General features: G+C 39.1%; 1 protein-coding gene across 1 annotated transcript in view; it reads right to left on the bottom strand.

The window, feature by feature from the left end:
* The window catches only part of MSH4 (mutS homolog 4), an 83,602-nt gene that overhangs the window by 12,014 nt on the left and 45,939 nt on the right, over positions 1 to 25,649 (bottom strand). Inside the window, exons 12-18 of the mRNA XM_070403715.1 lie at positions 23,671 to 23,807; positions 22,576 to 22,679; positions 21,421 to 21,545; positions 19,120 to 19,320; positions 10,892 to 11,010; positions 9,018 to 9,146; positions 2,998 to 3,172 (exon numbers count right to left, since the gene is read on the bottom strand). Of these exons, the coding sequence (XP_070259816.1) occupies positions 2,998 to 3,172; positions 9,018 to 9,146; positions 10,892 to 11,010; positions 19,120 to 19,320; positions 21,421 to 21,545; positions 22,576 to 22,679; positions 23,671 to 23,807 (990 nt within the window). The remainder of the gene's footprint in view (positions 1 to 2,997; positions 3,173 to 9,017; positions 9,147 to 10,891; positions 11,011 to 19,119; positions 19,321 to 21,420; positions 21,546 to 22,575; positions 22,680 to 23,670; positions 23,808 to 25,649) is intronic.

The following is a 25,649-nucleotide window of genomic DNA, read 5'->3' as shown; positions in this document are numbered from 1 at the left end:
TTTGCTTTGCATCACTTTGTAGATTTCCGTCCATTCTTTTCTGGCCTGATGTGTTTCTGTTGAGAAATCATTTGATAATCTAATGGGAGATCCCTTGTATGTTACTTTCCGTCTCTCTCTTGCAGCCTGTAAGATTCTCTCTTTATCCTGAACATTTGCCATGGTAATTATGATGTGTCTTGGTGTGGGTCTTTTCGGGTTCACCTTGTTTGGGACTCTCTGGGCTTGTGTGACTTTTTTCTTGCCCACCTCAGGGAAGTTTTCTGATATTATTTTTTCGAATAGGTTTTCTAATCCATGTTCATCTTTCTGTTGTTCTGGCACCCCTATTATTCGTATGTTGTTTCGTTTCATGTTGTCCCAAAGCTCCCTTAGGCTCTCCTCCTGTCTTTTAATTTTTTTCTCCATTTGCAGTACAGTTTGAGTGTGTTTTGCCTCCTTGTCTTCTAATTCACTAATTCGGTCCTCCGCTTCTCCCAGTCTACTGTTGATACTTTCAATGGTGTTTTTTATTGCAGCTATGTCGCTCTTCATTTCTTCTTGGGACTTACTTAAGTTGTTGATTTTTTCATCTGTTTCTTCTAGCTTCTTGCATAAGTAGTTGAGTTTTTCATCTGTTTCTTCTTGCTTCTTGAACATCCGGTGCATGTACTCTAGGAACCTTATTCTGAATTCTTTTTCCGTCATGTTGCATATCTCTGTCTCACTTAGCTGCTTTTCTGGCGAGTCCTCCTTTTCTTTCCTTTGGGGGTTTCTTTGTCTACCCATGTTTGATCTCACTGACATGACTAGTTGTTGAGTCGTTCAGTGGCTGGACCCTGGGTGGCAGTGGCTGCTCCCTGGGTGGCAGTGGCTCCTCGGGCTGTGGTTGCTCCTTGGGTGGTTGTGGTAGCAGCAGCTCCTCTGTTGATAGCAGAGCCTCTGGTGGGTGCTGTTCACAGCTGTGGTGGCTCTTCTGGCTGGTGGAGGGAGGCTTCACACACAGCAACTGTTCCCCAGGCAGAGCGTGTGGTGATCAGGAGGCCGCTGTTGCTTGAATCTGCTGCGTTGATTTAAAGACGCAAAATACAACACAACAAGGCACAACGTACCAGGCACTGAACACTATTGTATTTACGATATTACTAACCCCAAATAAAGGTGGCCACCCGAGCTAAGAGAGTTAGGAGATAAGGGGGAAAGAAGAGAAAAAGGTAGAAGAGAAAAAAGAAAGAAAGAAAAAAAGGAGTGCAAAAATGAAATTGGAAAAAGGGAGGGGAAAAAAGAGGAGGAAAAAAAAAGAAAAAAGAAAAAAAAAGTAAGAGAGAAAAGAGAATGAAGTATAAAAGGGGAAGAGACTATTTATATGAGGAGAAAACTCCTATAAATCCGCCACTAATACCAACAAATTACAGCAACAGATTCCTGGAGATGAATACAAACTACAAACAACCAATAATATCAAGCGACTCAAGGGAAAACAGAAGCACAGAAATAACCGGGGGGAGGGAGGGAGGGGGAGGGGCAGGAAAATAAAAAGAATAAGCAGTCTAACCTCACAAACAATCAAAAAAAAAAAAAACCCCAATATACTCGTCAATCAAGCAAACAACAATAAAACAATAGCAAGAGAAAAGAAGAAGAAGAAGAAAAAATAAATAAATAAAAATAAAAAATAAATAAAAAATAAAAAATTGGATAGTGAAGGAAGATAAGGGAAAGGTGTATAAGGATTTAGAGCAGGGGATTGGACGTAGGATATATAAGTAGGGTGAAATTTTGACAGGGGGTAAAAAGAATAGGGAAAATCTAAAGCTGGAGTAGGGTAAGAGAAACAGGACAGCAAAAGGGAAAAAGTGGGGAAGATTGTTTAGCACAGAGGCAAATTGAGGTAGAGAAAAATGTTGCTAAAGGAACGATGAAAATAGAATGGAGAACATTAGTCCCAAAATAAAATAAAGACAAAATAAAATGACACTTTAAAAAATGGTAAAATGGTAGCGGTAATAATACTAGTTAAAAATAAAAATGTAGTTGCTGAAAGGGCAAAATCAGGTGATAGAGAAAAAGAAAAAAGAAAAAAGAAAAAAAATGTTTTCTTAGTTAAAAGGTGAAAAAGTAATTTAAAAAAATAAAAATAAAAATGTGCAGTAATGCAGGTGCTTCAGATCTTCTACTCTTCTTATTGGCATGCCCGGAATTCAGGAGAATGTTGAATTTCCCTCTGATACACTGTTCCTCCGTATTTATTTTTTAGAGGCAATAGAAGCATATAATATTTACTTAGAAGTTAGTAATTGCTAGGCACTATACTAGTTCATATTTGATAATTCACTTAATCTTCACAAGCCCAAATATGTGGAAAATTATCCCATTTAATAGATAAAGTTGAGGCTTATAAAGATTAAACATCTGATACAAATTAAGCTATCCATTTGATTTCCTATTTCAAATGGTAAAAAAAAAAAGATGCTTTTTTCCCCTCTTACAAGGGTCACATTTACAGCTAAAATAATTTTTGGAATGTTGTATAGGTCAATTGAAAATTCTCTGAATCCATGAGATTTCACACATGTCAAAAATAATGTAGAGGGAAAATATGTAATCAAGTTTATGAATATCATATGCTTTGGTAATATACCCCATTTTAAGACTTTAGATTTAATTATCAAGTTCCCAGACTCTGAAGAACACAGAAAAAGAACCCTGTTACTGAAAGAGTGTAAGAAACACATAATTTTCAATTCATTATATAACTTGCAAATATAAACTAAAGTACATTTTCCTAAGTATAGACACTAATACTTCTGGGGCCTTCATGTGTTATAATTCTACAGTTATTGGTTAATATAAGTTTTCAAATGAACATACAAAATAGAAGTTTGACATATAAAACAGTTTTAGAGCATATAAGCACTCAAAAGATTGAGAGGGAAAGTTACTTAGATTGACAGCCAAGTAAAGGGGAGAAGAACATATAGAGTTTCAGTATATAGATAAACTTTCTTTATGTATTACCATAATTTTTTTCTTCTGTGAATCCCTTAGAGAGTTTGTACGTATACAAGATTGCTTCTTTATTTCTTGAGGTATTCTTTACATGTTGAACTTCAAAATGCATGTTTTCTACATTAGGATACATGGCATCTATATGGCATAATTCCAAGAAATGTGTGGCAAACAATGTGAATGCCTAGAATATACAATAATGAATTTTAATCCTTTATAATGAATAAGAAAATTCTATTTTAACAACTTTAACATAAAATTTAGCTCTGTTTTTCAAGTAGCTTAGCAGAAATGTAAGAATGAAACTAATAACTTTAAGTCTAACATGGTCAACTCATTTTTAAATGTTTCAAAAATTTATACTCAAGGAAGAACATGTTTATTATATTTATACAGACACAATTATGTTGCATTATGGGAAAGAAAACAAATCCAAAAGTGAAATCCTAAAAGAAAAGTCTAAAGATATTGAAAAGGTAAAGTTTATCAGAAATAAAGCTATTAACTTCGGTAATCATTTATTAGAGAAGTAATCCATAAACAAAATCATAATATTTCCCTCAACTTTAAAAATAAACTACTTTAAAAGTATCTTCCCTCCATATAAATAGTTTGTGAACAATGGAATCAATGGATAGTCTTAGGTATTTGAAATTGCAAAGCTTTTAAGTGTTTTTTGTTTTGTTTCTTTTTAAAATATATTTTATTGATTTTTTACAGAGAGGAAGGGAGAGGGATAGAGAATTAGACACATTGATGAGAAAGAAACATCGATCAGCTGCCTCCTGCACACCTCCTACTGGGGATGTGCCTGCAACTAAGGTACATGCCCCTGACCGGAATCGAACCTGGGACCCTTCAGTCCGCAGGCCGACACTCTATCCACTCAGCTAAACGGTTTAGGGCTTATGTGGTTTTTTAAAAATATATTTTTATTGATTTCAGAGAGGAAGGGAGAGGGAGAGATAGAAACATCAATGATGAGAGAGAATCACTGATTGGCTGCGTCCTTCATGCCCGCCCCCCTCCCCCCGCCACACACACACACACACACACACACACACACACGTTGGAAATTGAACCCGGGCATATGCAACCTGGGCATATGCCCTGATCGGGAATCCAACTGTGACCTCCTGGTTCATAGACAAATACTCAACAACTGAGCTACATTGGCCAGGCAAAGCTTTTAAGTTTTTGAGAAAATTGTTTAGGACAATGATTCTCAAACTTTAGTAATCATCTGGGGAGCTTGTTGAAGATGCACATTCTTGGTGCTTATCCCCCTGAAATTCTCAATCAGAAGCTATAATGTGGGGCCCCAGGAAACTGTATTTTCCCTAAGTCCTAAGTTGATTTTGATGGAGGTAATTCAAGTGACTTATGACCAGCACATGGTTTCTTACCCAGAGTTACTAAAGCAGATAGAAATTTGAATAGTTGATTATGTTTAAGACATTACCAGTGAGCAACTAAATGGGTTATTAGTGGAAAATTACAATATTAAGACATTAAAATAAAATATTTGACTGGCAAATGGATATCAACTATAGAAGGGGGTGGCAAGATGAAACAAGAGTTGGAGGGGCCAGATGTAATAACTTATACTTCACCTCAACATGGGAATATCATAACATATGTCCTACACACTGGATCCCTAGAATCAGTGATCAGAAATTTCACTGAAATAGAAGGCCCCTGTACTTTTGTCAGATTTATTTCCCCCATCTGACACACAGATGTCTTACCAATAAATCTAGAGTAGTTGCTACTTCTTGCTTACTAGATCCAATTATCATAATGTTATCAATGTAATGGACCAGTGTAATATCTTGTGGCAGGTTAAAGTGATCAAAGTCCTTGCAAACTAAATTATGACATAGAGTTAGAGAGCTGATAGACCCCTCAAGTTGGAGGTATATTGCTGACATTGCCAGCTGAAAGCAATCTGTTTCTGGTGGTCTTGATTGACAGATATAGAAGAAAAAACATTGGCTAGACCCATGGTCAGCAAACTGTGACTCGCGAGCCACGTGCGGCTCTTTGGCTCCTTGAGTGTGGCTCTTCCACAAAATACCACAAAATACCACGTGCGGGCGCACACGTACAGTGCGATTGAAACTTCGTGGCCCATGCGCAGAAGTCGGTATTTTGTGGAAGAGCCACACTCAAGGGGCCAAAGAGCCACATGTGGCTCGCGAGCCGCAGTTTGCCAACCACTGGGCTAGACCAATTAGCTGCATACCAGGTATTAGGGGATACATTAATTTACTCAAGCAGTGAGACCTCATCTGATACAGCAGCTGCAATTACAGTCACCACATGGTTAAGGTTATGATAATTCACTGTCATTCTCCAAGATCCATCTGTCTTCTGCTCAGACCAAATATGTGAGGGGAATGGAGATGTGGTGGAAATCACCACCTTTGCATCTTTCACCTCTGCACCTCCTCTAACCACAGGATGGGCTGGGAACCCACTGGGCCCAGTATGAGATAGACCTGAGCTAAAACTCCATTTATCACCTGACTCTGTTTTTATAATTCGATAGACCTTTGTTTACTTGACCTAAAACTTTTATGCTTATCCAGATCAAGTAAGAATTTAATACATTTCCTATCTCTTTCACCTCTAGAGACACCATGATCAACCAGCCAATGTCACAGGTCTTCCCAAGTCAAGACTTATTCTGATTGCTGCTTTGACTCTACTGTCTGTTTTGGTAGCCACACCAACCTTACCTTTGGTGGTTGAGTGCTACCAATTGGCTCCTGCAACCGTGAGATCCAATTACTTCCTTGTATTTAGGATTCCCAATTCAATAACTACACTTTCCACTGCGAGGACTGGCCTATAGAGAAAAGCAATCTGAGCTCTTCAAGGATGTTGGAGCTCTCCTCACAAATTTATTTCTCCCGGTCATGGTGAAAGATATGTCTTTTGGCCCTGTCTAGGGTGGGTGAGTGGGTCTAATAATAAATCTACAATAACATTCTTATCTCCCTAAGCCTCTGAAACACTTATTCTATGGATAGAAAGTAACCACACAGGGCATCTGATCATAAATACCTAACTGGGCAGGTCCTGGTGGGTAGTCAGACCTCTGGCCTATATTGCCTTTAGTAAAAAGGTTTTAAGCCAGCAGTCAATTGTTCCTGTGCATCTAGGTTAACACACCTTTGAAATATAAGAAGTAATACCCCTGAAATATCAGAAGTATTAACTCTCAAGAAATCATATAATTTTAACTATTCTGTAATCCAACCCCACCTTGCTTTTTTCCCCACCTTCATGTAATCTTCTTTATGTTCCCTCTTAATTTAAAATGCATAAAGGAAACTTTAAAACTGCTATTCCCCAGAGCATTTGAGATCTTTCTCCCCAGCACATGTCAGTTTGGCTAAAAATTCTCTACAGGTTTAGACATTTCTTACATCAAGAGCTCTACATTAAAACAAGGCAGATCCAACACTTCCCACTCACCATGGGCGATCTTTTGGTTCATGTTTCAATCAACCAACCAAACATCCCAAGTTGCAACATTAAATGCAAAATCTCTGCCTAGCAAGTCCCTATTTGTTGGGAGCCATTATAAATCACATATACATCTCCAGCTTACAAGAGGTTTCTGGCTCCTCCAAGCCAACTCCCGATTTGGCCTGGAGTTAAAAGTTAACCTTGCGATTTAGCCTGGAGTTAAAAGATAACATACCCTCACCCTAAGCACAAAGCAAGCTACATCTCCGCTGATAAGCTGCGACATTCCAAAGCCTGTTACATCCTTAACGACTTCCTTTGCCCGCCCCCTCCTCTAGAAACAGTATAAATACCACCCGCTGTAAAAAATAAAACTGAGGCTTGATCAGAACTTTGTCTTGCCTCCATTTCTTCGCGTCTCCTATCCTCTCATTCCTTTGCAGGATTTGGTGCGGTATACCCACGAAGCGTGCCCTGCAGGTCGGGGCACCTATTAATAAATGCAGTCGGATCCAACTTTATATTCTTTCTATCATTATACCATATCCTTAATATCCAGTTCCACACATGTTCTCCAGATTTCTATCTGTATAAATTAGAAAACTCAAGTATTTCTTTGGAAGTATAGTGTCCCTCCTCATCAGCCATAAGTTGTACTTTAACCTTAGGGACTTGCTGGGACCTGTATCCTGTTATGAAGGTTGCTACAAATGGATCCTAAGGAAAATCAGCATTGTCTTACACAACAACTGCATCAGGGGAGGCCATTACGGTTTCTCCAGGCAAAGCAGAGCTAATCCACACAGATGGAGTGGCAAAGCTACTAGAGAGGCATCTTCCACTGGCAAAAAAGACTCATCAGAATCTAGAGGTTCAGCCCAGCTGGTGGTGGACAGTGGTTGAGCATCGACTCATGAATTCCCAGTCAGGCACATGCCAGGATGTGGGTTCCATCCCCAGTAGGGGCGTGCAGGAAACAGCCAACCTGTGATTCTCTCTCATCATTGATGTTTCTACTCTCTCTCTTCCTCTTTCTGAAATCAATAAAAATATATTTTAAAAAAGAATTTAGAGGCTCAATGCTCCCAGCTTCATCAGAGTCTTCCCACATGTCCCCCTTCCAACTTTCAGATCCCATTTCTTCCTAACCAATGTTCTCACTTTAATAATAGAATTGCTACCATATGGCTAAGAGTTCAACTTGCATTGTAATTCAGCCAGTTACGGGATGAGATCTCGGTTGTATTTTCAGAATCTCAGTCCTGAGGTGTAAGAGAGGAGGTAAGAGTCTCCTTAAGGGCACATATAGATCAGGTCATGTATATAGAGATTTATGCAGGCATTTCAATTCCTGATTGCCTCCTTTTCTTTCCCCATTTACTCCAAAAACATTAGGAGCAACCAGCCAATCTCATTAGACTCCTTAGTTTGCAAAAAATATTTGTAGGTATCATATATACAGTCACCCAGTTCCTTGCTTCTCATAAGTGATTAAGAGTATCCAGTGGTGATACTTTGCATATTTCTATTGCCAGGATTAACAGTGCTTTCTTTACTGCTGGAAATAGAGTCATGAGTATCTTAATTAATCATATTAGACAGTCCATTCCAGAAACCCTAGAACCAATATGTTATCCAATGTTACTTTTGACCCATCACATGACTTTAAGTATACAATAATATTTTTCTCATTCTATATAATAAATCATTATGAAATCTCATTTAAGGTATATTAAGGTATAATAAATCATTATGGACTCCCATCTTAGGGATGTTTTTTGAGGTACTTTAAAAATGGAAAAGTATTTTTATTCAAGTTTTTTCATATATGAATATAATTTGAATGATGATCTAAAAGGTACTTCGCAAATTAACTTAATAATAGAGCAAAAATTGCCGAAACCGGTTTGGCTCAGTGGATAGAGCGTCGGCCTGCGGACTGGAAGGTCCCAGGTTCGATTCCGGTCAAGGGCATGTACCTGGGTTGCAGGCACATCCCCAGTGGGAGATGTGCAGGAGGCAGCTGATCGATGTTTCTCTCTCATCGATGTTTCTGACTCTGTCTATCTCCCTTCCTCTCTGTAAAAAACCAATAAAATATATTTAAAAAAATAATAATAATAGAGCAAAAATAATAGCTTGTTTTATATAATTGATTTGTGGAAAAAACATTTTCTTTAAAGGAATGGTAAATAGATTTTCCATAAAGTGACCTCTAATGCCTAGTTCTATTTCATGCTGTGACATCACAGTCAATGCTATTACACATGGAGACAATTACTGAAATGCATTCATGTTTCGCAAGTGACTAGTTTTAACATTATTTGTGTTTTTTTACTTGCTCCTTTCCTTGTCTACATCATGACTATTGATTGTACCAACCATTCCTACTTCCATCAGAAAAGAACAAAAATGTAAATGCTATAGTACTTTTCATTATCTAAAATTGTTTAAAGAGCTATTTATAGGTGCCTGTAAAATCCAATCATGATAAGTAAAGGACACATCAAAAAAGGGCTGAAAACTAATATACTTAAAATAGAGACAAATACCTTTAAGCTCAGCAGATATTCACAAACAGCATAACAAATGCCAATACCTTCTTCTGTATTAGTACCTCTGCCAAGTTCATCAATTAATATTAGTGATTTGTCATTAACATTATGGAGAATATATGCTATCTGAAAAATATAATTTTAATATTATTCATTATAACCAGTTATAACTGTCATAGAAAAAATACAGTCTATTAGTTCATCTGAAATATATTTTTATAGAGAAATTCAACTGAGCAGAAACTAACATACTGTGTTCTAAAAATCTCATGACCAATAACTCCAATAGCATAGCTTATGTGTACACAGACACAAGCATATGTGTCAAAAAGAATAAATAGACAAAAGAATAAATAACCAGCATCTAAAAAATATTGACGTTTTAGATACAGTGGAACAAGCAAAGCAATTAATTAAATGTTTAAATAAAGCATAAAGATGGTCATTTCCTTCTCCACAAATGACTAATCAATTGTCAGAAAATACTCAAAACTATATTGCCAACTAATTGTAACTTCTTTATAGCTTGTAAAGATGGAAAGAAAATTTGGGGGGAAAGCATCCAATCCAAGTCCATTGGTTCCTGGTTAAACGAATAAATTTAAATCCATGCCCAACAAAGACCAAGACTTTAACTAACAAATATGCTCCTTCTCCTTATTAACCTCCTTCTCAAAAAACAGAATACCACCTTTGTTATGTAATAGTACAATAGTAACCTTCATGGCCGTTTTTACCTTGCTATAGTACTAAGCTTCTTGAGAGCTAGAACTATTTAAAAATATAACTTGAGCCCAGCTGGTGAGGCTCAGTAGTTGAGCATTGACTTATGAATCAGGAGGTCACAGTTTGAATCCCAGTCAGGGCACGTGCCCAGGATGTGGGCTCCACCCCCAGTGTGGGGTGTGCAGGAAGGAGCTGATCAATGATTCACTCTCATCATTGATATTTCTATCTCTCTCTTCCTCTCTAAAATCAATAAGAATATATTTAAAAATAAAAAAGTGATGTATTCCATTAAAAAAATAAATAATAAAAATGTAACTTGGAGCACCTAATACATTGCTATATTACCCCATAGTTATTCAATAATTATATCTGTCTACAGAAAATTAGCCAACTGTATAGTGATTAAATAATTCCTAACTATTAAAAATAGGCCAAGAGCTATACTGAATTCCGTTAGCCCAGTGGTTCTCAACCTTGGCTGCACATTAGAATCACCTGGGAATATTTTTACAATCCTGATTTCTGGGCCTCATCTTCCGGAAATTCTGTTTCTTTGTTATGGGGTGGGGCCACAACATTAGTAAAAAAGAAACAGAATTTCCGGAGGGTGAAGCCCAGAAATCAGGATTTTAAAAAGATTCACAGGTGATTCTAAAGTGCAGCCAAGGTTGAGAACCACTGCTTTAGCCCTTCAAGCCTACTTGAGACTTTCTCAGATAAGAAATAGGTGATGATACATACTTTTTTACAGGAAGTGAAAATTCTATAAGAGCACAGAATATAGGATGATTTTTAAACACAGTGATCTTTTACTTTAAAACTAAACCTAAGAGGAATAATAGATACTAGGCAAATTGTTCCTGAACAAGTAATTCATAACTCCCATACCAAAAAATGAATGCACGCTTTTATCATTCAATAACACTAGCTTTTTCTTTAAAACTGTATTTTACCATTAAACATTAATTTCCATTTCCACATAAGACAGAAATTAGGAAGCTGTCTTTGACTGCCCTCTGGCTCTTGCAGGGTAGTATAAGCACATCTGCATGTTTTAGTTTAAGAATACTTTCTTACATGATCATTGACTATTAGCAGCAGAATTCAATTTTTTTAACATAAGAAAAGTTTAGTTTGGGTACCTCTTTCATTTCCTTCATAAAAGTTGATGAATTTGTTTCTATATCATCATCAGTACTGATTCTTGTAAAAATCTGTTCAGCAATTCTAAAGGAAGAATATTCTGCTGGAACATATGATCCTGTAAAATATAAGATAAAAATAAACTGAAATATTTTTGTAAAATATAAGTACTAACATTTTGTACTTTCCACCACCTCAGGTTATTTACTAGGCTACCTAAGAATTATGTGGTGAAAAAAACCCTGGATATGGAGTTAGAAAACATGGCCCCAGCTATGTTATTTATTGTATAACCTTGGACAGCACTTAAATTCTCCCAGTCTTTTTCATATATAAAATAGAATATTTGCCCTACCTATTGTCCAAAGTTATTTGGAAGTTTAAATAAAATAGTGTATACTCAAGTACATTAGAAAGGTTTGTTATAAAAGTGATAAAATTTGTAAATAATAGATGATAAAGAACATTCAAAGTATGAAAATTTGAGGGAAATGCTTATAAAGCTAAAGTTAATAAAAATCATTATAGAAAAATACATTTTTAAATATCTATTAATAAAAGTGTACAGAAATACACACAATCAGAATGAAAGCAAAATACTTCATTTACGAAATGATTTCTGCCTGAGACGTGATCAGGGTAACTAATCTAAAATGTTCATCATTTGAAAACAATTCTGATTAATACAACTACTTCTCTATGAAATGGCATATAAAAGGCATTCTGAAATCATAAGAAGATAAAAATATACAAAGAGTTGAATGGGGAAAGTATCAAGTATACAGAATTCTACATAGACAAAATGGTGAAATAATGGGAGTAAATAAAAACACAGTTATACTGGTATTAGTTAAGGATTTAAAACAAAGATAAGGATGGAGAATAGGATCCACCTCCGAGAAATAAGGAGTAGTAGGAAAAGAAAGCAAAAGTCAGGATACTACTTCTACTATTACCATCCTATCTAATAATAGACAAACATGATAATTGACCATACCTCCGCAATGCTTCCCATTGGCTAATCAGGAGGATATGCAAATTAACTGCCAACAAAGATGGCGGCCAGCAGCCACGCAGCTGAAGCGAGCAGGAGGCTTGCTTGCTCCAGTGATGGAGGAAGCCAAAGTTCCCAGCCTGCCGCAGCCCAGCTCTGAGCTCCGGAAGCAACAATGTTTCAATTATAGAAGCTAAACAAACCCAGATACCTACATTCAGCCAGCCGCGGCCTCAGAGCTGGAGCCGGGCCTCAGAGCTGGAGCTGGCTCTCTGCTCCAGTGACAGCTATAGAAGGTAAATAAATCCCAGAATAACAAAAAAAAAAGAAAAAAAAAAGAGGCTGGGAGCTTCAGTTGCCCGCCAGCCTGAAAACAGCCCTCAGCCCCTCACCCAGACTGGCCAGGCATCCCAGTGGGGACCTCCACCCTGAAGGGGGTGTGAGCAGCTGCAAACAGCCATCAGCCCCTCACCCAGGCTGGCCAAGCACCCAAGCGGGACCCCTACCCTGATCAGGATCACCCTTCAAGGCAAACCAGCTGGCCCCCAACTGTGCACCAGACCTCTATTCTATATAGTAAAAGGGTAATATGCAAACTGACCCTAACAGCACAAAGACTGGGAATGACTGGTCACTATGACACACACTGACCACCAGGGGGCAGATGCTCAATGCAGGAGCTGCCCTCTGGTGATCAGCGCGCTCTCACAGGGGGGAGCTCTGCTCAGCCACAAGCCAGGCTGATGTCTGCCAGTACAGCAGTGGTGGTGGGAGCCTCTCCTGCCTCCTCAGCAGCGCTAAGGATGTCTGACTGCAGCTTAGGTCTGCTCCCCATTGGCAAATGGACATCCCCTGAGGGCTCCTGGGCTGCCAGAGGGATGTCTGATTGCCAGCTTAGGCCCAATCCCCTGGGGAGTGGGCCAAAGCCAGCAGGTGGTCATCCCCCAAGGGGTCCCAGACTGCAAGAGGGCACAGGCCGGGCTGAGGTACCCCCTACCCCCAAGTGCACAAATTTTTGTGCACGGGGCCTCTAGTCTACACTAATAAAAGAGAAACATGGTAATTAGCGTATGACCGCTACCCTTCCCATTGGCTAATCAGCATATCCTTATGCAAATTAACTGTCAGCCAAGATGGCGGCCGGCAGCCATGCACTGAAGCAAGCAGGGAGGCTTGCTTGCTCCAGTGATGGCGAACTCCAACGTTCCCCGCATGACTAGCCGGCCTCTCAGCTGCAACTCTAAGCAACTATGTTGCAAATATAGAAGCTAAACAAAACCCCAGAAACCTGCTTTAGTCAGCCGGGCTTCAGCCAGCTGAACATTGTATCAAATACAGAAGGTAAAGGCCAGAAACCTGCTTTCAGCAGCGAGGCCTCAGAGCTAAAGCTGGCCCAGAATAGGAAAAAAAAAAAAAAAAAAAAAAGAGCAGTTGGGAGCTTCAGTCACCCGCCAGCCTGAAAACGGCCCTCAGCCCCTCACCCAGACTGGCCAGGCACCCCAGTGGGGACCCCCACCCTGATCCAGGACACCCTTCAGGGCAAACCAGCCAGCCCCCACCCGCGCACCAGGCCTCTATTCTATATAGTAAAAGGGTAATATGCCTCCTGGCACCAGGATCAGCGGAGCAGCAAGGCTCCCGGCACCGGGATCAGCGTGACAGGGGGCAGCGCCCAAAACCCCTGATCGCCCTGCGGCTCTGTGAGTGACAGGGGGCGGGGCCACAACCTCCCTATCTGCCCTGCTCTGTTTGTGACAGGGGAAGGCGCCCCAACCTCCTGATCAGCCCTGCTCTGTGCCTGATAGGGGGGAGCTCCCCAATCCCCTGATCGCCCTGCAGCTCTGTGTGTGACGGGGGAGCTACCCAACCCCCTGATCGCCCTGCGGCTCTGTGTTTGACAGGGTGCGGTGCACCAACCCCCTGATCAGCCCTGCCCTGAGTGTGACAGTGGCAGCGCCCCAACACCCTGATCGGCCCTGCTCTGTGGGTGATAGAGGGTGGCGCCCCAACCACCCTCCACGGGCCTTGCTCTGTGTGTGACAGGGTAGAGCCATAACCTCCCCATTGGCCCTGCTGTGTGTGTGACAGGGGGCGGTGCCCCAACTCCCCTATCGGCCCTACTCTGTGAGTGACGGGGGGAGCTCCTCAACCCCCTGATCAGCCCTGCTCTGTGCATGACAGGGGGGCGCTCCTCAACCCCCTGATGGGCCCTGCTCTGTGTGTGACAGGGGGGAGCCCCAACCCCCCTGATAGGCCCTGCTCTGTGAGTGACGGGGGCAGCACCCCAACCCCCTGATTGGCCCTGCTCTGTGAGTAACAGGGGGCAGCGCCCCAACCCCCTGATCAGCCCTGCTTTGTGAGTGACAGGGGGCAGCGCCCCAACCCCCTGATCAGCCCTGCTCTGTGCGTGACAGGGGGTGGTGCCGCAACCTCCCCATCAACCCTGCCTTGAGTGTCAGGGGGCAGTGCCCCAACCCCCCCAATCGGCCCTACCCTGAGCGTGCCTGAGGGTGGCATCGCAACCTCCCGATCGGCCCTGCTCTGTGCATGATGGGGCGGCGCCCCAACTCCCCAATCGGCCCTGCTCTGAGCCTGACCAGGGGCTGCACCTAGGTATTGGGCGTGCCCTCTGCCACCCGGGAGCAGGCCTAAGCCAGCAGGTCATTATCTCCCGAAGGGTCCCAGACTGCAAGAGGGCACAGACCGGGCTGGGGGACCCCCCTCCCCCCCGAGTGCACAAATTTTTGTGCACCGGGCCTCTAGTCTATACTAATAATAGAGAAATATGCAAATTATCTATTACAGCATCACATCATGTTTGGATCCGCAGGCTGCGTCCCCGCCCTCTGCTCAGGCAGCTGCAAGGCCCAGGGTAGGATAGGATACAGCAGGAGGGGATAAGAAAGGAGAGGGAGAGGAAGGCAGGCCTGCATGCAGACAGGCAAGAGGAGAAACAGAAATACAGAAAGGGAACAAAAAAAAGATGCAGGAATGGAAAAGGAAAGGAAACATGGGGCTGCACGCAGGAGGAGGTAGTGACCACGGGGGGGGCAGGGAGCAGGAGCCCTGCCCAGACATGGGAGGGGGACAGTGGCCCCCAGTGCAGAGGCACCTACAGGTCCAGGATGGAGTGGTGGATGTCTGAGTCCTTCTGGGTAGAGGCGCTCCTGCTTCCTGGCAGCAGCAGCGCCTGGGCCATGCGGGCCTTGGCCACCCTCACTGGGCCGGGCAACCCAGGCAGGGAATGGGAGCAAGACGGCGGTGGGGAGGCCGGGAAGGGGGGACAGCAAACACCTGGCTGGGGCTGAGCCCTGGGCTGGGGGCTAACACCCCCCCGAATGGAAACTTTAAGAAAGGAAGGAGGGAGGGAAGAACTTTATAAAGGAGTCAGGAGAGAGCAGAGTTAAGGAAGGAAAGAGAATGTATGAGTGAACTATAGCAGGTATAATGAAAATCAAGTATAGTTGTATACTGGGGACATATTTTAAAAGTAGGAGTCAGAAAAGAAAGAAGATAAATGATAGTGAATAATTAGGTAGGTAGGTAGGTAGGTAGGTAGGTAAATAGATACATACATACATACATACATATTAAAACAGTGGAAGTAAGTAGAGAAGAACATATGGGAAAAGTAGGATGAGAGAGAAAGAGGGAGGGAAGAAAAATTTTAAAGGGGAGTCAGTAGAGCTTAAAAGGAGAATGGGAAGAAGGAAGAAATGGGAGACGGAGCAAAGCAGGTCTGAGGGAGGAAGTGAAGAAAAACATTAAGGTGGGAAGGAAGGAAAAGGGGAGTAGGGGAGGGGTAAATATAAAGGAAAGAAGGAATGTGGGGAGGGAGGGAGGGTAGAAGAAAGATGGAAAGAAGGATGATGGAACAGAAGTAGGAAATAAGGAAGAAAGAAAAGTTTATAAATGATGAGTCAGTAGGAAAAAGTGTTACATAAAGGAGAGAGAAAAATTGTGTGAGAGGGAGAAGCCAATAAGGAAGTCAAATACAATTGTGTGTGAAGGGGATAAGATTTTTTTAAAAAAGTTAATAGGGGTGATCAGGCAGGCAGGGGAGGGCAGTTAGGGGGATCAGGCAGGCAGGCAGAGTGGTTAGGGCAGGCAGGCAGGCAGGTGAGCAGTTAGGAGCCAGAGGTCCCCGATAGGAGAGAGTACAGGTCGGGCTGAGAGACACCCCCTCCCCATGCACGAATTTCATGCACAGGGCCTTTAGTTAATAATAACAATAGTAATTATAATGATTGCACCTCAGAAAGCAGATTTCTTAATCATAATTCATAGGATTATCAAAAGGATTAAATGGGAAAATAAATGTGAAAGTACCAAATACAGAATACAGCATATTTGATGTATGTTTATATTTTCTCCTCTCTCTTATCACCACCAAAAAGGCTCCCAATATTTTTCATCTAAATTATTACAGAAACCTCCTATCTGATATTTTGCTTCTGGTCTGGCTTTCATCTAATCATACATCAACCAGAGTCATCCATCTAAAAGTTAAATCCAATCATGCCATTCTCTTGCTTAAATTTCAACAGCTCCCTACAGATTTCTAGATAAAGTTCAATCTCCTCAGTTAAGTTCCTAAGACCCTCATGATCTGACTCCTTCCTGTATATCTTCCCAGTTTTATTCCCTGCTACAAAGCAAAGGAACTACAAAGGCTTTGGACTCCTTACAGTTCCCTGGGAATACCATGCTAATTTTTATTTTTATTTTTTGCTTCTATGCTTAATAACATGTTCTTTACCTCTGCCTGAAAAGTCTCCTTCTTTCTCTTTCCTTGAATCCATATCACTGTATACCCATTATCAATCTTTACAACTATTCTCAGAAGTAGTATTATAATTTTCATTTACAGACAGGAAAATTAAGGAGGTTAAGTAATTTGTCTAAGATCACATAACTAGTAACTTGATAAGCTGAGTATAGTTCCAAAGCCTATGTTCTTCACTTCCATGCATTCCAAGTCCTACTGTTTCTTTATTATTGGATCATATTATATATATGATCATATTATATATATTATCTAAATCAAGATAAATGAAGATAAAAGTACTGAACTAAGAGATGCCCTCTAGGGTTTGGTGGCAAGTCCGGGCTGGCAGACATGGGCAGCGGGGGGAGCATGGCTTTGGTTTTTGCACCAGCACTTTAGTGACCCTGTGCTCCTTTGTTCCCATTATTTACGCTGGTGTCTTCTGTCCTTTCCCCCTCTTAGTATGAGTAGAAGGAGTGAGCAGGTGGGAACCCAGTTTTGACCAAATGGAGATCCCTGCCCCTGGCAGGCTAGTGCTGCTGACTGCCCTGGGCGCCTTGGCCTCGGCTCTATAGTGAAATTACCCCTAGAAAGTAGCATTGCACTCGCCACTATTTATTTTTGCAGACCTAGGAGAAAACTCAGCTGCTTGAGGTACTTTCCACCAGGGCCTCTTACTTTGGGGGGATGTGCCCTACAAGAGATCTACAAAGTGAATGCTGATGGGCAAAGAGCTACATTGAACACGTAATTCTTTTCAAATGCTTCAGCAGTAAACCAAAACAATAGCTTAAAAAAATGCTTTACTGCCTGCAGGTTCAACTCATCTAGCACATTTTCATATTATGTAAGACAAAGTGTCAGCTTCCATTTGGTTATACATACATATATACATACATATATACATACATATATACATACACACACATACACTCACATACATACATTTTAAGTATTTCAGAGGTTTAAGATAGACAGTGACAAGAGAAGTACAATAATTTTCTTCAAATATTTGATTAGTTATTATTAGGAAAGACTACTCTGTGATGCATAGAAGATAAGAATTAGGACCAATGAGTAGAAGCTATAGTAAGTCAAATTTTAATTTAATATAATTAATGCTCTAACAATTAATGTTGTCCAATAATTGGATAGTCTGTTTTTTAAAGGACGGAGCTTCTCATAACTATTCAAACACAAGTAGGGTGACGTTACATATGAATCTGTATTTTTTTTTAAATATATTTTATTGATTTTTTACAGAGAGGAAGGGAGAGAGATAGAGAGTTAGAAACATCGATGAGAGAGAAACATCGATCAGCTGCCTCCTGGACACCCCCCACTGGGGATGTGCCCGCAACCCAGGTACATGCCCCTGACCGGAATCGAACCTGGGACCTTCCAGTCCGCAGGCCGACGCTTTATCCACTGAGCCAAACCGGTTTCGGCAGAATCTGTATTCTTATAAGGAAAGGGAAGTTGGTTAAGATGTTCTTTTAATTCCACTAAAACCATAAACTCAATAAATATTTACCATTACTTCATTCATTCATCTCCAATTTTCTTTCTCAGTAAGGGTAAATTTGCACTGCATCATCAATATTACTATTGCTGTATTGCCCTTTTAATTATTACTTTAGACCAGGTTTTCTCAACCACAGCACTTACTAACATGTTGGGCTGGATAAATCTTTCTTGTGTTTGTGGAGGGGATGTGAGGAGGGAAGCTGACCTATGCATTTGTAGGATGTTTAGCAGCATCCCTGGACTCTATAGTCGCCTCAGTTGTGAAACCAAAAATGTCTCCAGATATTGCCAAATAACAGGAGGAAGGGAAACCAAATCTCCCCTGGTTGAGAACAAATCATCTATCTCTGATTCATATAATCTCAAGGAAACCCAGTTTTCAGAGACTAGAGGAAAGCTGTGTCTCTATACCAAGAAATATGTGACAATGTTGGGCCAGTGACAGCCATTTATATGCATGTGTGAACACGTGTGTGTAATATATCAATTGTTGTGGACAATTGGTACCCCTTAAATTAAATAAAGGAAATGCTTATCTGACCAATGTTATAACTTTGGAAAAATCTTATATGGGTTATATGGGCAGTAGCTCATCCTACTTATTTTACATTTTCTCACAACAAAGTTTGTTTTTAATAATTAGATTGTTCATTTTATTAATAACTGATTCAACATGAATAGTTATTATAAGGAAGTCTTTACTTCTGTTATATTCCACAAAATTTTTAGTATCCAATCCAAAACTGGATGAAACTTAATAAATACCAAATCCTAAAAGTTATGGTCTACATAATGGACACTACTATATAATCTTTTAGGTAAGAAAGTCTACTCCAAACTGTTCTTGGGTTAATTAGGCACCTGGATCTAAAATATGAGGCACAAAATATTGAAAATGGGAAGCAGAAATGGTAACTATAAAGTAAGACATAACTTACCAATCTGGGCCATAATCTGACAAAGTGCAATCTGTTTTAAATATGTGGATTTCCCACTCATATTTGGTCCAGTAATTATCAAAAAATTACTCCCTTCTGTAATATAGGTATTGTTGGCAACAGGTTTTTCCACAGATATTCTTTCAAGAATGGGATGCCATCCTTGTTTGATTGCTAAAGTATCAGTAAACTCTGGTCGAACTAAAGAAAAAAAATAGAATAGTTTTTGAAAGAATAGTCTATATTTATATTTTCAAATTATGTGATAAGCACATACTATGACACCTTACAGATTTTACTAGGGTCAATTCTGAACAGTAACAGTAAGGTATTATTTTATCCCAAATAATTTATATATCCATCTAAATTATAACTGACACACTCTAAACACCATCACTTTTACTCACTTCCAGGGAGCTCTAGGATTTAGTTTCCTGTTATCCTAGGCTCCAAAAGAGTTCATGACATTTTCAGATTTGTATATATTAAGAAGAATCAACTAGTCAGATAGTAGTTTTAAAATAACAATTAATTACTGGTACTACAAAATTATACATTACTTAATCCCCACCTTAAGCATTATTTCAAATCTGGCATACTTAGCTTTTCAAATGAGGTATAAATATAGAGTAAAATCAAACATAAAAATAATTTTATGTCCAAACCCTTATAAAAATTGTATCTGAAATGAAATCTTAAAGGCTAAAGAAAACATACACAAAATATGTTAATTTATAGAAACTTTTTGTGGTAAAGGGAGAAGGAAGAAGGTCAGAGAGATATAAAATGTTACATTCCTCTAGATCAGTGGTTTTCAACCTTCCTAATGCCGCAACCCTTTAATACAGTTCCTCATGTTGTGGTGACCCCCAACCATAAAATTATTTTCGTTGCTACTTCATAACTGTAATTTTGCTACTGTTATGAATCGAAATGTAAATATCTGATATGCAGGGTGTATTTTCATTGTTACAAATTGAACATAATTAAAGCCTAGTGATTAATCACAAAAACAATATGTAATTATATATGTGTTTTCCGATGGTCTTAGGCAACCCCTGTGAAAGGGTCATTCGACCCCCAAAGGGGTTGCAACCCACAGATTGAGAACCGCTGCTCTAGATGAAACACAGGGATAAACTTGATAGTATTCATTATGAGAGTGAAGTTGGTTAGAAAAAATATTTTTAATTATTTCAAAATATTTTTTACACCAAAAATTCATTATTCAAGATGGTCCCTCTCAAATTAAAATGAAGCAACATCAAGTATCTTAACAGTTAAGAAAACTACTATAAAGATTAGCTGATCCCTAAGGAAATACAGCGAATCTTGACCCAAAAGTAAGTACAAAAGATTAAAAAATTTGGGCCTATAAAATAACTATTAAAAAAGTTAATATTTCCATAAAAAACATGGAAATATGAAAAAATATTTATAAGATATTTATTTCTCATCATAGAAAGAAATAAGCATAACATTTTGGAAATGTTACTGCTAAATATAGGAAAAAAATTGTTATTAATGTTGTTAAGTTCATAATTATTCAACCTTAATTATCATATATACTAGTTCTGAAAACTTGTATACTGGAGTATGGTTATTGCTAGTGAATTAAATAATAAATTTCAAGTATTCATTTAACATTAGAAAATTACTTAACATTTATATTCAAGGCCTATACAAAAATAAATGACATAATTCCTGATCCTGGGAAGCTCACATCTAAGGAGCTAGTTTAGAAATTGCTCACTTTGGAGAGTCATTTCTTTCATGTCTATTAGTATTAGTCATTCTGCTTTTAATGAGTCTTCAAATTGGAACTTTATAAATTTGGGTCATTATCATTTTCACCAAGGAAACAACTCTGAAGTCTTTCTTATTTAGGGAACCTTTAAAATTTCTTGCACTTTTTTCTTTCTGATTTTTCAATTTCTCAGTAAAAATTTCTTACTTTTAAAAGAAATTTTAAGGGCAATTTCATTTGCTCTGTTTTGAGCAAGTCTAGGACCATCAGCAAGAGACTATATTTCATGTAAAAATGCAAAATGTTCATAATCTATAATAAAAGCATAATATGCTAATTAGACCAGAGGACCTTCTGGACGAAGCCAGGGTTGCAAGGGAAACCTGCGTCCCAGATGCCAGAGAGAAGCTGGTGCCGGCAACCGGCAGCCGGGGGAAGGAAGGCCTACTCTTGCACAAATTTCGCGCATTGGGCCTCTAGTTGTTATATAAAATTGCTTGAATGGAACAGAAATTTCAGTATGCAACATACTTATTCCAAAGCAAATAACTTACCATAGTCAGAAAGAGTGCAGGCATGAGCAAATGACAGTAGCATATCCAGCATTGACACAGTGTCAGACAATTTATATAAACAATGAATATGTTCATAAATTTCACTAAGCAGTTTGCACACTATCCTGAAAGTACACATTTGGTAAGATAAGTCATTCTTTTTAAAGAGGGGCATACTATGAAATTGTAAAACAATATTAAATTCATTGCCTCAGGTAAAATAACATTCACATTTGAGTTATACACTAAAGATAAGTCTACTTTCTCATTATAGACATGAGGAAATTGAAGCTCATGCTCAAAGTCATAGCTAGTTAGTAGCAAAGAAACCATCTTCTGATGTGTGAGCACCATGTTTTTGAAATGACTGCTTTTTATTAAATCTTAATGAAATAAACTTTTATTAAAAAAAATATTTTATATAGGTTAAGTGTTCACTATATTTCAACATATCCTATCTGCTAATAATTTTGATTTTTGTATATGTTAAATTCTCCACAAAACCTGTCATGTATTTTCTCTCACCCATATATTCTCTCTCACACACACACATACACCTTAATAGCATAATTATTTAAGCTTTTATGTGGTAGAGTTAACATAATTGTGACATAATATAAAAGTTTTTTCCTTACAAGGAAAAATATATTCCCAGAATGTACTGCATCATGTAATCTCTGTGGTCTCTGCCCTGAAATTGTTTGGAAAGCCCAATATTTCTCTTTATCATCTCAGCTCACCAATTCTAAACATCCTATTTCTTATTTCTAGCTATACTGCTACTGTTTCATGAAAAGCAAGAGACTGACACTTCTGTGATGTTGCTGTATAAGTAGTAAAGCATGCAAAGTGGAAGTTATATAACATAGGAAAAGAGTAAACTGAATAAAACCCCAAATAAGACCAGGATGTGCCAAATTCTATATAATGGTGGAAGTATCAGTAGTAATAAGGTTATTTGGCAATCAGATTTGGCCTAAGGCTTCTGTGAGACTCACTAATCCCAATCACAGTAACAAAATTTGTTTGTCCAGAAAATGTTCTTTCTTTACCATTTATTTTGCAATCAGATAAAAAATAAATTAATGAAATTTACTATAGTGACTCAAATGAAAGCAATTTAATTCAATACTCAAAAATTTCAAATGCTCTTACATATAAGTCATATGATAGATTTCTCTCAAAGACTCTTGGCATCTTTCATTCATTTTAATTAAATCTGCTGATGTAAAGCTATAAGAATTTTTCACTTTAGAGATCTGTCAGGAAATTAAAGAACAAAAGTCAAGATAGATGTACACTCCTATGAAATAAAGCATACAGATCTTAAACAATAAAAATACAGATATTTAGGTTAGTCATTTTAATTTTTCAGTTACAGTTTCTCAGAGAAAGTACCAAATAATGTTTTTGAATGAGGAAAGATCACATCTAAGGTTAAAACAGAATTTTTTAACTTAGTCCATTGACATGACTTTTTTTTATAAGCCTTAAAACAACTATATAGAAATGTTTATTTAAAAGTCTTATTATCAAGTAATATGCAGGACACATATTAGTAGTCCTCACTCTGATTCTGATGCCTGTTTTAGGCCTTGCCCCATAACTGAACGTCACTCAATCTCTAATCCCATTACCAAGTCTCAATCTACTCTTCACTTCATCCATCCACATTACTTGGTAATACAGTATATATTTTAAAGCCCTGAGATTTAAATGGTTTGTTTTTGTCAAAAGGGACTCCCTTGGAGCATAAAAAATAAGACTAGAGTAGGTTAGATGTTCCCAAATTGGTATATTATGGAGGAGTTAATATGTATATAGGAAAAAATGTTTCCCTGATCCGAAAGTTTGGCAATATTAGATTAAAACAAATTAAGTATATTTCTCTACTTCATTTTAAAACTTTAATAGGCAAATGTGCACTACAGAACTACCTAAAATGAGATGGTACAGTATTTTCTAAATTTCTTTGATCAAAAATATCTTTTGGACTATCTTTCTTCATTTTCCTTTTTTACCAAGCTCCCAGAACTGTGGGAAGCACTGCTTGGTATTTCTCTTTTAAAAAATGCTCGTAAATCACTCTTGCATTACTATAGCTGTTAGATGGGTAGGTAGGAATAGGAGAGGCAATATACAGAACATTAGTAAATTTGGCATGTAAAACTCAAGGAGTGCCTGAAAATATGTAAACGTCATCCTGAAAAATCAGAAACAATAATCTCCTAACCAAGCTCTAGAGTGTACCTTAATAAACTCTGAAGGAAGTTGATCATTGGGTAGGGCTGCACAATCTATAGTCATCTGAATAAAAAATCCTCTAGCAGAGCTAAAACTTGTCCTTAAAGGAAGACTATATTTTTCTGCTAGCTGCGATATCATTCCTAGTGACGAGAAAAAAATAAAAACAAAACAAATTTTAATGAGAAATTATTTTTTCTGTTTAAAAATATCACATCCACTTTTTATTTTACATATAAATAGGAAGGTCTTGTTATACTTTTAAACTCTAAAGACTTTTAATGTCTAAAATATCTGGTTAAAGTATTCTTTTTTTTAAATTGTAGAGCAAAGCTAGTCATTTTGATTGATATTTTGAAAGTAAAAAAATTGTAAAAATTAAATAAAATAAAATTAAGACTATTTTATGTTCTCTGTATTAGGAATATTAGGGGTTGATTTATTTATTTTATTATTTAAAGTATTACAGATAGTAGTACATATGTCTCCTTTTTTTCCCCCATTGACCTTCTCCCAGCCTCCCCTACCCCCCGGCACTTGCCCTCACCCTACCCTACCAGTGTCTTTCATCCATTGGTTATGCTTATATGCATGCATGCAAGTCCTTCAGTTGATCTCTTACCTCCCCCCCAACCCTCCCAGCCTTCCCACTGTAATTTGACAGCCTGTTCGATGCTTCTCTGACTTTGTAACTATATTTTTGTTCATCAGGTTATAATGTTCTTTATTATCCATAAATGAATGAGATCATGTGATAATTTTCTTTCACTGACTGGCTTATTTTACTTAGCATAATGCTCTCCAGTTCCATCCATGCTGCTACAAATGGTAAGAATTCCTTCTTTTTCATAGCAGTGTAGCATTCCATTGTGTAGATGTACCACAGTTTTCTAATCCACTCATCTGCTGATGGGCATTTAGGCTGTTTCTAAATCTTAGCTATTTAAATTGTGCTGCTATGAACATAGGAGTGCATATATCCTTTCTGATTGGTGTTTCTGGCTTCTTGGGATATATTCCTAGAAGTGGGATCACTGGGTCAAATGGGAGTTCCATTTTTAGTTTTTTGAGGAAGCTCCATACTGTTCTCCACAATGGCTGCACCAGTCTGCATTCCCACCAGCAGTGAAGAACCATTCCTTTTTTTCCACATCCTCTCCAGCAGTTGTCATTTGTTGATTTGTTGATGATAGCCATTCTGACAGGTGTGAGATGGTACCTCATTGTTTTAATTTGCATCTATCGGATTATTAGTGACTTTGAGCATGTTTTCATATGTCTCTTGGCTTTCTGAATGTCCTCTTTCGAACAGTGTCTATTTAGGTCCTTTGCCCATTTTTTGATTGGATTGTTTATCTTCTCTTTGTTAAGCTGTATGAGTTCTCTGTAAATGTTGAAGATTAAACCCTTATCGGAGATAACATTGGCAAATATGTTCTCACATGCAGTGGGCTTTCTTGTTGTTTTGCTGATGGTTTTGTTATGCCCAGATTTCAAGATTCCCAAGAAGCCACCAGTGAGCCATCCAATCCGATGCAAAAGCAAAGAGTCTTTTATTTTAAGCCCGGGCTTAGCTCCTCTACCTTCCTTACTGACGCAGCAGCAGGTGGCAAAAAAAGAGCCGTCTGCTCGAACCAGGGGTTTCATAGAGGGTTGGAGTAGGGGCGGGAGAGGGGGCTGTGCCCCCCGCCGATTGGCCAGGTGCGAGCTGGTGACCCATTACACAGGATGTGGTCATATCGATGGCGTGCACTTCCCTTGATTACCATTGGTTAGTCCAGAGAAATGGTGGGTGTGGCTAGCAGAGGCTCCTTCCGAGGGGGAAGGAGCCTTCGCTGAGCACATGGTTCCATACAAAATGGAGGTCCCTTAATGGATGGGAAGCCGGCCACTCGGCTCCCATGCAAGGCCTGCCGCCATGGGCGTCACCAGGAGGCAGGCCGCCCACCACCCCGCCTGGCCCTTGGGTCGCCCGCTGCTCGGCC

The sequence above is a fragment of the Myotis yumanensis genome, unplaced genomic scaffold, assembly GCF_028538775.1.
Source record: "Myotis yumanensis isolate MYYU_CA2020_CCGP unplaced genomic scaffold, mMyoYum1.0.hap1 SCAF_2, whole genome shotgun sequence".
Lineage (NCBI taxonomy): Eukaryota > Metazoa > Chordata > Mammalia > Chiroptera > Vespertilionidae > Myotis > Myotis yumanensis.
This window is presented reverse-complemented; position numbering and strand designations above follow the sequence as displayed.